This window comes from Prunus dulcis, plastid, assembly GCF_902201215.1.
Source record: "Prunus dulcis plastid, complete genome".
NCBI classification, from domain to species: domain Eukaryota; kingdom Viridiplantae; phylum Streptophyta; class Magnoliopsida; order Rosales; family Rosaceae; genus Prunus; species Prunus dulcis.
Genome location: NC_034696.1, coordinates 2,501 through 15,000, shown reverse-complemented (window position 1 = coordinate 15,000; position 12,500 = coordinate 2,501). Strand labels below are relative to the sequence as shown.

General features: G+C 31.2%; 8 protein-coding genes and 4 non-coding genes across 12 annotated transcripts in view; 9 read left to right on the top strand and 3 right to left on the bottom strand. All coding sequences in view use genetic code 11, as the record gives it.

Moving 5' to 3' along the window:
• The window catches only part of atpI (ATP synthase CF0 subunit IV), a 744-nt gene extending 709 nt beyond the window's left edge, over window positions 1-35 (top strand). The window contains exon 1 of the mRNA in view: window positions 1-35. This exon is cut by the window's left edge and continues 709 nt beyond it. Within this exon, the coding sequence (YP_009366330.1) occupies window positions 1-35 (35 nt within the window).
• A 1,187-nt stretch (window positions 36-1,222) lies between these two features.
• Window positions 1,223-1,468, top strand: atpH (ATP synthase CF0 subunit III). Its single transcript has one exon. It carries the CDS (start codon window positions 1,223-1,225, stop codon window positions 1,466-1,468), a length of 246 nt encoding a protein of 81 aa, YP_009366329.1.
• A 436-nt stretch (window positions 1,469-1,904) lies between these two features.
• On the top strand, window positions 1,905-3,203 carry atpF (ATP synthase CF0 subunit I). The gene is made up of 2 exons: window positions 1,905-2,048; window positions 2,793-3,203. Exons 1-2 carry the CDS (start codon window positions 1,905-1,907, stop codon window positions 3,201-3,203), a joined length of 555 nt encoding a protein of 184 aa, YP_009366328.1.
• A 53-nt stretch (window positions 3,204-3,256) lies between these two features.
• On the top strand, window positions 3,257-4,780 carry atpA (ATP synthase CF1 alpha subunit). Its single transcript has one exon. The coding sequence runs from the start codon at window positions 3,257-3,259 to the stop codon at window positions 4,778-4,780; it is 1,524 nt and encodes a 507-aa protein (YP_009366327.1).
• A 430-nt stretch (window positions 4,781-5,210) lies between these two features.
• trnR-UCU lies at window positions 5,211-5,282 on the bottom strand. The gene has a single exon. It is a non-coding gene; the product is annotated as a tRNA-Arg (tRNA).
• Window positions 5,283-6,877: 1,595 nt separating this feature from the next.
• Window positions 6,878-6,965, top strand: trnS-GCU. The gene has a single exon. It is a non-coding gene; the product is annotated as a tRNA-Ser (tRNA).
• Window positions 6,966-7,102: 137 nt separating this feature from the next.
• On the bottom strand, window positions 7,103-7,213 carry psbI (photosystem II protein I). Its single transcript has one exon. The coding sequence runs from the start codon at window positions 7,211-7,213 to the stop codon at window positions 7,103-7,105; it is 111 nt and encodes a 36-aa protein (YP_009366326.1).
• Window positions 7,214-7,443: 230 nt separating this feature from the next.
• psbK (photosystem II protein K) lies at window positions 7,444-7,623 on the bottom strand. Its single transcript has one exon. The coding sequence runs from the start codon at window positions 7,621-7,623 to the stop codon at window positions 7,444-7,446; it is 180 nt and encodes a 59-aa protein (YP_009366325.1).
• Window positions 7,624-8,013: 390 nt separating this feature from the next.
• On the top strand, window positions 8,014-8,085 carry trnQ-UUG. Its single transcript has one exon. It is a non-coding gene; the product is annotated as a tRNA-Gln (tRNA).
• A 656-nt stretch (window positions 8,086-8,741) lies between these two features.
• rps16 (ribosomal protein S16) lies at window positions 8,742-9,878 on the top strand. Its single transcript has 2 exons — window positions 8,742-8,782; window positions 9,653-9,878. Exons 1-2 carry the CDS (start codon window positions 8,742-8,744, stop codon window positions 9,876-9,878), a joined length of 267 nt encoding a protein of 88 aa, YP_009366324.1.
• Window positions 9,879-10,787: 909 nt separating this feature from the next.
• trnK-UUU overlaps window positions 10,788-12,500 on the top strand; it is a 2,611-nt gene continuing 898 nt past the window's right edge. Inside the window, exon 1 of the tRNA in view lies at window positions 10,788-10,824. This is a non-coding gene — a tRNA (tRNA-Lys). The remainder of the gene's footprint in view (window positions 10,825-12,500) is intronic.
• The window catches only part of matK (maturase K), a 1,521-nt gene continuing 587 nt past the window's right edge, over window positions 11,567-12,500 (top strand). Inside the window, exon 1 of the mRNA in view lies at window positions 11,567-12,500. This exon is cut by the window's right edge and continues 587 nt beyond it. Coding sequence (YP_009366323.1) covers window positions 11,567-12,500 — 934 coding nt within the window.

Genomic DNA, 12,500 nt, shown 5'->3' with positions numbered 1-12,500 from the left:
CTTATATAGGCGAATCCATGGAAGGTCATCATTGACTAGTTACATAGTTTTTTTTTAGCTTAGCCTGACGCAATGTATGCGCGACTCAAGGTAATCCACTTAGGGAAGATAAATATACAAATAAGGTAAGTATAAATTAAATAAAGGTATATACGATCTAGAGTAATAGTAAAAAATATTACGATATTCGGGAATTGTAAAAAAAAAAGGAAAGAGATCTAAAAGATCTTTTTCCTAAAGTTTTTGTTTGGCCTATTTATTTATACTTTCCTCCAATGAATATTCTCTTTATAGTGTTTTGTTTATTCAATTCCAATATAAATATTCGGAGTCATAATCTGAGTAAGAATTTTTATTGTATCTGTTTACGACGTGCGATTAAAAAAAGATGGTATGGAGAATGATTCTCATTTCAGTCGATTTTATTCAATTTACGGATTGACCAAAAAAATTGACTAAATACTAAATTACATGAATTTAGATCAATCAAATACTAATATTTCTATGCAATGATTCGTTCTAACAAATTAGTCCATTTAAATTAATTGTACCTATCCATGCGAGATAATAAAAATGGAAGATTAAGGATTTACAAAAAACGAGATTAAAAAAAGATTGGTTAGCGGAGTAAGGGGGGGTAGGGGGTCGAACTAGGTGTATGAAATCTAATCGCTATAAGACAACTCTTGTCGATGTTTCGAAGAATGATTCTAGAGCCCCATTAAATCTAAGATAGAATATTTGGTTTACGGTATGGGGGAAAGGCATGTATATGTGATATTAACTAGGTATATATGAACTAAAGATATATCTAATTTGTCCTACTATTGTGAATTTAGATAGGGATTCCAATGGAAGTTCTTCCGTTTCATCTGTAATTGTGAATTGAATATTGAATGAATTTAAATCACGAAAAAAAAAACAAAGAACGGTTCAAAAAAAGAAACCAGAAAGAAATGTAAGAAAAGAACAAAAGTTGTACGAATTCACAAAAACTACGTGGATAGGAACTAAAAAATAGATATCGAAGTAGTTCTGCGGATTCAATAATATAATTATATTAATATTATTTTTATTTCAATATTGAAATATTTCAATTCGGGGTTCTAATTAGTTTAACTGAATAAATCTTAGCGATGGAATAATTAAGTCATAATTCGTTGGTTGATTGTATCATTAACTATTTTTTTATTTTTTTTTGTTTTGGTGCGAGGAACTTAACATGAATCCACTGATTTCTGCCGCTTCCGTTATTGCTGCTGGGTTGGCCGTCGGGCTTGCTTCTATTGGACCTGGGGTTGGTCAAGGTACTGCTGCGGGGCAGGCTGTAGAAGGGATCGCGAGGCAACCAGAGGCGGAGGGAAAAATACGAGGTACTTTATTGCTTAGTCTGGCTTTTATGGAAGCTTTAACAATTTATGGACTGGTTGTAGCATTAGCCCTTTTATTTGCGAACCCCTTTGTTTAATCCAAAAATATATATTTTTATTTTCTTGGATTTGCTGCTCTTGTTTTTTCGAATTATAGTAAGATTTAACTCCTACAATTAAATTACTTAGGGCCAACAACCCACGGAAAGAGCTGATTTGAGGATGAGGAATTCACACTCCAACTCGCTTTCTTCCTTTACCTTCTTAGTCCAATGGAAGAACTTTTTTTAGGAAGTATTGCAACAAACGAGATATTTCGTAACTGACCTGACATAAGATCTGGTACCTAACTCTAATAAGTATCATTCTTATTGGAAATTTCCACTTATTGGAAATTTCCAATTGAAAAAAAAATCCATTTATAAATCAATATATTTTTTTACTCTATTTAGAAATAGGGAAATTAATAATAAAAATAATACAAAAAAATATAAATAATTAGTCTATCTATAACTATAAGAAAGAGGAGATCATATGAAAAATGTAACCGATTCTTTCCTTTCCTTGGGTTATTGGCCATCCGCCGGGAGTTTCGGGTTTAATACCGATATTTTAGCAACAAATCCAATAAATCTAAGCGTAGTGCTTGGTGTGTTGATTTTTTTTGGAAAGGGAGTGTGTGCGAGTTGTTTATTTCAAGAATAGGCTGGATCCAACCAACTGCATTTTTTTCGTTATAACTAGGAAAAAAAGGTGCATGATTCCGCGAATTTCTTCTGAAAAAAAATATATATATTTAAGAACCATAGCATTTCGCGATTCATTGGTAAATCTACTTTGATTCTCTCTCAACCAATAATGTAAACCATTAACAGGGTTAAAGCTAAACCGTTTGAAGTTCAGATGCAGCATGGTATTCTTTCTACTACTATGTTAGTTAATAAGTTAATATGGAAGCGGGTTCAAAACAAATAGTTGGAATTTTTTTTTCGATATAAAACACTCATGTCGCTAAAATTATTTGAACCCGTTATTTGATTGGAAAAAATCGGAAAAATGGGTATTTCACCCCCCTTTATTTATCTTTTTTATCCAATGCTGAATCGATGGCCTATGTATAAAGTAAGAAGAATTCTTTGGATTAAAAACAAAAAAAGAAACAACCTTGCTGACAATTATTTGTTTGGTCAGAAGAGTCCTCCGAATATTATGTTCTTGGATTAGCGATCCGTTTCGATATTTTCGAATATGAATAGAGAAGAGAGGATAGGCTCATTACATTAAAAAAAATATGGGAATTCCCATAAGTATAAGTAATTGAAAAAAATTGAGCGTGAGAGCCAAATGAAGCGAAAGATTCATGTTTGGTTCGGGAAGGGATCGTGGAAGTTTTGAAATGAATGGAAAGATAATCTACTTTCATTAAGTGATTTATTAGATAATCGAAAACAGAGGATCTTGAAGACTATTCGAAATTCAGAAGAACTACGCGAGGGGGCCCTAGACCAACTGGAAAAAGCCCGGGCCCGCTTACGGAAAGTAGAAACGGAAGCGGATCAGTTTCGAGTGAATGGATACTCTGAAATAGAACGAGAAAAATTGAATTTGATTAATTCCACCTATAAGACTTTGGAACAATTAGAAAATTACAAAAATGAAACCATTCATTTTGAACAACAAAGAGCGATTAATCAAGTTAGACAACGGGTTTTTCAGCAAGCCTTACAAGGAGCTCTAGGAACTCTGAATAGTTGTTTGAACAACGAGTTACATTTACGTACCATAAGTACTAATATTGGTATGTTTGGAACGGTGAAAGAAATAACGGATTAGTCCTTCTAATGCAGGCATTATTTTTTTTCTTCAAAAAAAAATAAGAAATACTTATGGTAACCATTCGAGCAGATGAAATTAGTAATATTATCCGCGAACGTATTGAGCAATATAATAGAGAAGTAAAGGTTTTAAATACCGGTACTGTACTTCAAGTAGGCGATGGCATTGCTCGTATTTATGGTCTTGATGAAGTAATGGCAGGTGAATTAGTAGAATTTGAAGAGGGTACGATAGGCATTGCTCTGAATTTGGAATCAAATAATGTCGGTGTTGTATTAATGGGTGACGGTTTGATGATACAAGAGGGGAGTTCTGTAAAAGCAACAGGAAGGATTGCTCAGATACCCGTAAGCGAGGCTTTTTTAGGTCGTGTTATAAATGCACTGGCTAAACCTATTGATGGTCGGGGCGAAATTTCATCTTCTGAATCTCGATTAATTGAATCTCCTGCTCCTGGTATTATTTCGAGACGTTCCGTATACGAGCCTCTTCAAACAGGACTTATTGCTATTGATTCTATGATCCCTATAGGGCGTGGTCAGCGAGAATTAATTATTGGGGACAGACAGACCGGTAAAACAGCAGTAGCCACAGATACTATTCTCAATCAACAAGGGCAAAATGTAGTATGCGTTTATGTAGCTATCGGTCAAAAAGCATCTTCTGTGGCTCAGGTGGTGACTGCTTTACAGGAAAGGGGAGCAATGGAATACACTATTGTGGTAGCTGAAACGGCGGACTCCCCTGCTACATTACAATACCTTGCTCCTTATACAGGAGCAGCTCTGGCTGAATTTTTTATGTATCGTGAACAACACACTTCAATCATTTATGACGATCCCTCCAAACAAGCGCAGGCTTATCGCCAAATGTCTCTTCTATTACGAAGACCGCCGGGCCGCGAAGCTTATCCGGGAGATGTTTTTTATTTACATTCACGCCTTTTGGAAAGAGCCGCTAAATCAAGTTCTCGTTTAGGTGAAGGAAGTATGACTGCTTTACCAATAGTTGAGACCCAATCGGGAGATGTTTCGGCTTATATTCCTACTAATGTAATTTCCATTACAGATGGACAAATATTCTTATCTGCCGATTTATTTAATGCTGGAATCAGACCGGCCATTAATGTGGGTATTTCTGTTTCCAGGGTAGGATCCGCAGCTCAAATTAAAGCCATGAAACAAGTAGCTGGCAAATCAAAGTTGGAATTGGCACAATTTGCAGAATTAGAAGCCTTTGCACAATTCGCTTCTGATCTCGATAAAGCTACTCAGAATCAATTGGCAAGAGGTCAGCGATTACGTGAGTTGCTCAAACAATCTCAATCATCTCCCCTTTCGGTGGAAGAACAGATACTGACTATTTATACCGGAACGAACGGTTATCTTGATTCATTAGAAATCGGACAGGTAAGGAAATTTCTTGTTGAGTTACGTACTTACTTAAAAACGAATAAACCTCAGTTCCAAGAAATCATATCATCTACCAAGACATTTACCGACGAAGCGGAAGCCCTTTTGAAAGAAGCTATTCAGGAACAGATGGAACGTTTTCTACTTCAGGAACAAGTATAAAGAAATACTTTGAATCTTCATCAATCTTAATTTAATTATAAAATTATAATCTTTATATAAATCTTTAGAATTTAAAATATTATATAATCATTATTATTATATAATCTTTTAATCTTTATATTATCTTTATAATTTATAATATATATAATATATTTTATATTATGACTTGATATTATAATATCATGACTTTAACAAGTCATTTAAAAAATTATTAATTTATCTATAAATTATATAAATATATTTTTTTATAATATCTTTATATAAACTAATAAACTAAAATCTTTAGAATATATAAGAATATATATTAATTATTTAATTTAAATTTATATGTAATTAAATTAATATGTAATAAGAGCGTTTCTTATTCAAGTCATTCAAAATATATTTCTTGACATAGAAATCTAAAAAAAAAATACATATGGAAATAAATTGCGTCCAATAGGATTTGAACCTATACCAAAGGTTTAGAAGACCTCTGTCCTATCCATTAGACAATGGACGCTTTTCATTCCAATTTTAATATTTCTTGTTCGGAAAAATAAATGATGCATTATATTAATTCAATTTTTAATTAAAAATTGAATTAATATAAATCTTAAAATATTTAATAAAAATAAGATATAAGATAAAGTAAAAGCGGGTAGCGGGAATCGAACCCGCATCGTTAGCTTGGAAGGCTAGGGGTTATAGTCGACGTTGATTCATCATTTTTAACGTCTCTAATTCAAAACTGAACGTGAAACTTTGGTTTCATTCGGCTCCTTTATGTAAGATGGATAAATTCCCAGATTAAGACATGAACGAAATAAAAAACAATTCCACCCATAACATCTATGTCAGCTTTTCTGTCTGAATGTATTCAGAACAACCCGCTTTCTAGACGATCCCTAATAGAAAAGAGGGGGATTATAAAAATCTTTCTAGTTACTTCGTTCTCTATTTCTATTTGAGAGAATCCTTAGGAAAAGCATTTTGTTTCCACCGAGCTAAAACAATTTGTCAATGTCTATAGTAAACCAAAGTCATTGTTTAATAGCTATTTTGCTTCAATTTACCTACATACAAATTCTAAATTAAAGATTTAGTTACGATTAGAAATACACCCTCTATCTTTATCCATGGATCCTTTATTTATACTTATTAATTTAGAACTTATCCATTTAGAATAGAAGTATTGATCCAATAAAAAAAATTATGTTTCGTAATCTCATAATCCAATTTTTCAACTTTTCATTGATTCTTGGATACAAATCACGAGAATGTATATTATTCCTCGAATTTTTCATTGAGAGGTAAAGGATTAAATCCTTTTAAGAAATAAAGTTTTTGATCGGAATGGAATATTAATCAAACCGAAAGACCCCTTAACTATTAAGGGATTATAGAACGAATCACACTTTTACCACTAAACTATACCCGCTACAATCCGATTATTGTATATAAATGAACCTTTTGTCGAACAATAAAACAATAAAATTGGTCGTAATAAAAAGTCAAAGTTAAAAGAAAAGATAGGATCATAAAACAATCATTAAAATTAGAGCGTTTACGTGTTGTATCAGAGAACTTAATGAGATGAGGAAAGGAGAATTTTTTTAATTTAAATAACTAAATAACAAGTGTTTTTTGCCGTAGGTTTTTGACCTAGACGTCTCGACAAAACTACTTAAGCCATAACATACATGAAAATGGGTTGTGCAAGAATCCACAGTCCCTTTATTTCGTATTTATTTATTTATATTTACTTTAATTGAATTGAAATTGAAATAAAAGGAATATAAATAAGAAATATAAAAAATTAAGATAAGAAATGACACTCTGATTCGATATCATTTGATTCGATAATCATAGAAATCGAAATGAAATTTTTTTTTATTTTTCCAATCGTAATAACAAGCAAGTATTTTAGTTTTCAAATTAAAAAAATCCGTTTATTTACGATTTGTTGGAACAAAAAAGGCGGGCCCGGCCTGGTCAGTACTTAGCCGGGCCGTGGAACTAAAAAGCCCCTTCGGATCGGATGAAAAAAAATTATTAAGGGTTTTTTAAGCCTTATTTTTTATAATGTAACATAGTATTATCTTTTTTCAATTGGGAGGAGAGATGGCTGAGTGGACTAAAGCGTCGGATTGCTAATCCGTTGTACGAGTTTTTCGTACCGAGGGTTCGAATCCCTCTCTTTCCGTTTTTGTTGATGACTCGATATTTTCTTTCGAATTTTTCGCGAGTTCTTTTTGTTTTTTAATAGTTAAAGATGTGTAATAAATAAAATACTACTAAGAGCATTTAAAAATCAAGCAAGGAAAACAAAAACCTTATTTTTTATTCTTCACGTCCAGGATTACGTCCTGGATCATTAGACAGGAATCCGAAGATAAAGAGAGAAACAAAGAATATCACTACCGTGTAAACAAATAGTTTTAGAGTAAGCATTACATAATCTCCAAGATTTTTTTAGTAAAAAAGAGAATAGATTCTCCGTTTTTATACCGCATACCCTACCTTTTTTATTTTTACACCAAGAAATGAAGTGGGGTGATCCAGATTTGTCGCGGTTGTACAAGAATTTCAATATTTGAATTGAGGGTGTAAGACTTATCTGGTCTTATCAATTCTTAGAGTTTTTTTTTCAATAAATCATGAATTTGTCTAGACAAAAGATATCATCGAAAACTTACAGCAGCTTGCCAAACAAAGGCTAACAGAAAAAAAAACAGGGGTATTACTGGCATAACATCTACGATTGGATTTAAAAAAGCGTAGGCCTCGGGCAATTTGGCGACGAAAAAACTACTTGAATAAAGAGCGGAATTAAGACAGATCAAACTAAATATATTAAGCATAACAAACATTTTGTTCTTTAGGATAATTGTATTTTATTTTGATTGAGTTATTAATAAATTGAGTTTTTTATTATTTAATTATTATAAATATGTTATTATTCATAGAAGAGAAAAATGAATAAAAAGAAAATAAGATAGACCAAAAAACTTTCTTTGATTTGAACTCACCCAATCAACAATCCTTCAATTCTCAAATCAAAAGAGAATAGAATAAATCATACTTTCATACAATATCTTAATTGAATTATATGTAATGATCAATAATTCAGTTTAATTCTATGTCTACATGTATAAAAATTGTAGCAATTTATTTTATAGATAATAGATATTTAGACTGGAGTTGACGAACAACCAGTACCAATATTAGTGTTTATTAGTGTCGACTAGAAATGGGGCGTGGCCAAGTGGTAAGGCAACGGGTTTTGGTCCCGCTATTCGGAGGTTCGAATCCTTCCGTCCCAGAGCATACCTGACCCATAATAATATTATCATATTATTAATATATAATAAAATATAATATATATCTATATCATAATAAAGTATATAAAAATTAAAGATTGTCTTTTCGAACAGTCTTCCGTTTAAGGGTATAATATTGGTATAGAATGTGATTCTTGTTTCTTTTTTTTTTTTTTTTATATGAAATATGAATCATATCTTTTTCATAAATTTAATCTAGTTCAAATAACACGCATATGAAATTTAATCTATTTGTGACTTGTTATACTGATTTTACACTATGAAAAAATAACAACCTAAACCTTAAATCTTTTCTTACATAAGTCTTTTTTATCTATCTTTTTTTATCGTTGATGGGTTAATCCAATATAGATTTTTCTCTCTCTTATGATGATAAAAAGTGAATGGTCCTTACTGTAAAACCTTATGCAAAATGCAAATAATGATATCGGGTAGGAAATTATTCAATCAATTAAATCTTTTTAATGATTTCTTATGAGTTCTTGGTACTCGAAGAAGTGTTAAATTGTTGAATTTATCCTATCATGTTACTTGAAGATAGAGATTAAAAATAACTTGTTTATTCGTGCCGAACCGATGATTATTCATGATTCCATAATTGAATCAATTACATACTGGTTCCAAACTGAAGGAATGTTATGGTAAAACTTCGTTTAAAACGATGTGGTAGAAAGCAACGTGCGACTTGAAGGACATGATCCGCTGTGGATTCTTACATCCACCATTTTTATATTATATAGGAATGAAAGTGCTCTTGGCTCGACATCGTTTGTTCTGTTCTACTGGAACCCCCGTTTTTGGAGTGTTGTGATGTAAATAGTACACGATGGAGCTCGAGTAGAAAGTATTGATTAATTTCTCAAGGGCAAGAATCTAAGGTTAGTATCGATCAATAAATTGGAACAACTTCGTAAGTATATTTTCGATATATAAATCTAAAGGATCCAATTCGATTTAATTTCAAATTAATGTTAGAATTGGTAAAACTCTTTCGATCAAATCAAATCAAAAGTAAAGTGTATTACGTAGGAATCAACCATTCATATGATTCTTTGATAGAAAGAAATCACAAAAAACGGTATGTTGCTGCCATTTTGAAACGATTTAAAGATCACCGAAGTAATGTCTAAACCCAATGATTCAAGGCAAAGATAAAGATCCTGGAACAAGGAAATACCATTTTTCAATTGTCTCAACAACTAGATCAGAATGAAGAATCAAAATAGATTCTTAAAGTAGACAGACAAAAGGGGTTAGAGACCACTCAATAAATGAAATACCTAAAAGGTTTCTTTTGAGTTATTTGAGAGTTATTCAACTTGAGTTATGAGGGTGCAAATACAAATAATTTTTTTTTTTTTTTTCGGTTGGGGAAGAATAAGAAAAAAGTACTTAAAATAAATAATTTAATTAATTTATTTATTTTATGGATATGTTTGATGTTATAATTCTATACTATAGACATAATTTATAATTTTCTTGAGCCGTACGAGGAGAAAACTTCTTATACGTTTCTAGGGGGGGGTATTGTTCATCTATCCCAATGAGCCATTTATCGAATCGTTGCAATTGATGTTCGATCCCGACGAGAGGGAAGAGATCTTCGTAAAGTGGGTTTTTATGATCCGATAAAGAATCAAATCTATTTAAATGTTCCTGCTATTCTATATTTCCTTGAAAAAGGTGCTCAACCTACAGGAACTGTTCATGATATTTCAAAAAAGGCGGGGGTTTTTACGGAGCTTCGCCTTAATCAACAAACAAAATTCAATTAATGAAATATAAAAAAAGAAGATGTGGATGATTTGTATATAGCTTTGGATAACCTTTTTGTTTCGTTGCTATTTCTTCTTTTGTTCTATTCATATCATACTTAATTTATTATTGTTACTATAGAATGTTGTCTTTTATAACAACAAAAATCTATTTTTTTATATTTATATAAATAGATAGAAAAAGATCAAGTGAATAAATGAAGTAATCGGGTCTATAAATATAAAATTTTGAGATTACTGTCAATGAGGTGGTTTTCGGTGGAACTCTATGAACAAATAAAAAAACACAAAGGATTAAACTTGTTTATTTTACTTATCAAATAAACCTCATTTTGTTTTTCTACTTTTCCCTTTATCTTCCTTAATTTATTCTTCCACCAATATTGTATATATTATGTAGTGCCAATCCAACACAAGTACTTAGTTTTTTTTATTAAAATTGATTGAAATTTTAATTGTTAGTTAGATTTATAATTTGTTTTCTCTTTTGTATTTTTTTTCTCAACATTCATATTGACAACAGTGTATCAAATAAATATAATCCGATCGTGGATAATAAGGATCTATTTATATCTCTGTCCCATAGATTTTATTTCATTCAAATAATGGGTTCTTGGATTTTCTGTGATACAAGAAGTCTTTTTTTGATTATTTTGATTAAGATTAAAATTAATAAAAATCTATATGTACTAATTCATTAATGGATAACATAAGAGACAAGGGGCGGTCCTTAAATATTTAAATATTTAAAATGCCTATTTTTATCCGTTCATTTTTATTATGTTCAGAATATAATCAATTAGAAATTTTTAAATTTATTTTAATATTTTGATTGCTTTTGATTGCGCTGTGCAATTCAATCTTTTTATTTATTGGGATTCTGATTGTATCTACACATTCTAATTATTGGGGTTGCTAACTCAACGGTAGAGTACTCGGCTTTTAAGTGCGACTAGCATCTTTTACACACTTGTATGAAGCAACGGATTCGTCCACATCATCGGTAGAGTTTGTAAGACCACGACTGATCCTGAAAGGAATGAATGGAAAAAGCAGCATGTCGTATCAATGGATAATTCTGAGAATATTTCATTCTTACCGAATACGTACAAAACGTTATTTTAATTGTTTGAATTCTTGGCGTGTAACAAAATAAATAAAAAATAAAATAAAAAAAAATTGGTCGAGTGAATAAATGGGTAGAGCCCTAATTACGGTTCCAATTATAGGGAAATAAAAAGTAACGAGCTTCTGTTCTTAATTTTTGAATGATTACCCGATCTAATTAGACGTTAAAAATATATTAGTACTTAATGCGGGAAAGACTTTTCCCATGAGTGGATTATAAATTTCTTATGAGTCCTAATTATTATCTATTACCCATTATAGGGTAGAGATAAATGTGTAGAAGAAGGCAGTATATTGATAAAGATTTTTTTTTTTCAAAATCAAAAGAGCGATTGGATTGAAAAAATAAAGGACTTCTAACCATCTTCTTACCCTAGAATTAACATAAATCAATTAGATGTAAAAAGAGAGGCTAGAGAGTCTGTTGATGAGTCTTTACTTGTTTCCGAGGTATCCATTCTTTTCTTACTATAATACCTTGTTTTGACTGTATCGTACTGTGTATCATTTGATAACCCAATAAATCACCTATTTCTTTTCTGGTTCAAATAGAATTAAAAATGGAAGAATTTCAAGGATATTTAGAACTAGATAGATATCAGCAACATGACTTCCTATACCCACTTATCTTTCGGGAGTATATTTATGCACTTGCTCATGATCATGGTTTAAATAGATCGATTTTGTTGGATAATGTAGGTTATGATAATAAATCTAGTTTACTAATTATAAAACGTTTAATTAGTCGAATGTATAAACAGAATCATTTTTTTATTTCCGCTAATGATTCTAACCAAAAAAAAAAATTGGGGTACAACAAAAATCTGTATTCTCAAAAAATATCGGAGGGATTCACCGTCATTGTGGAAATTTCGTTTTCCCTACGATTAGTATCTTCCTTAGAGGCGACAGAAACCGTAAAATCTTATAATTTACGATCAATTCATTCAATATTTCCTTTTTTAGAGGACAAATTCCCACATTTAAATTACGTATCAGATGTACTAATACCCTACCCTATTCATCTGGAAATCTTGGTTCAAACCCTTCGCTATTGGGTGAAAGACGCCTCTTCTTTGCATTTATTACGACTCTTTCTTCACGAGTATTATAATTGGAATAGTCTTATTACTTCAAATAATTTTTTTTTTTCAAAAAGTAATCCACGATTATTCTTACTCCTATATAATTCTCATGTATGTGAATACGAATTCATCTTACTTTTTCTTCGTAATCAATCTTCTCATTTACAATTAACCTCTTCTGGGATCTTTTTTGAGCGAATACATTTCTATGAAAAAATAAAATATCCTGTAGAAGAAGTCTTTGCTAATGATTTTCCGGCCTCCATCTTATGGTTCTTCAAGGATCCTTTTATGCATTATGTTAGATATCAAGGAAAATCCATTCTGGCTTCGAAGGATACCCCTCTTCTGATGAATAAGTGGAAATATTATCTTGTCAATTTATGGCAATGTCATTCTTATGTGTGGT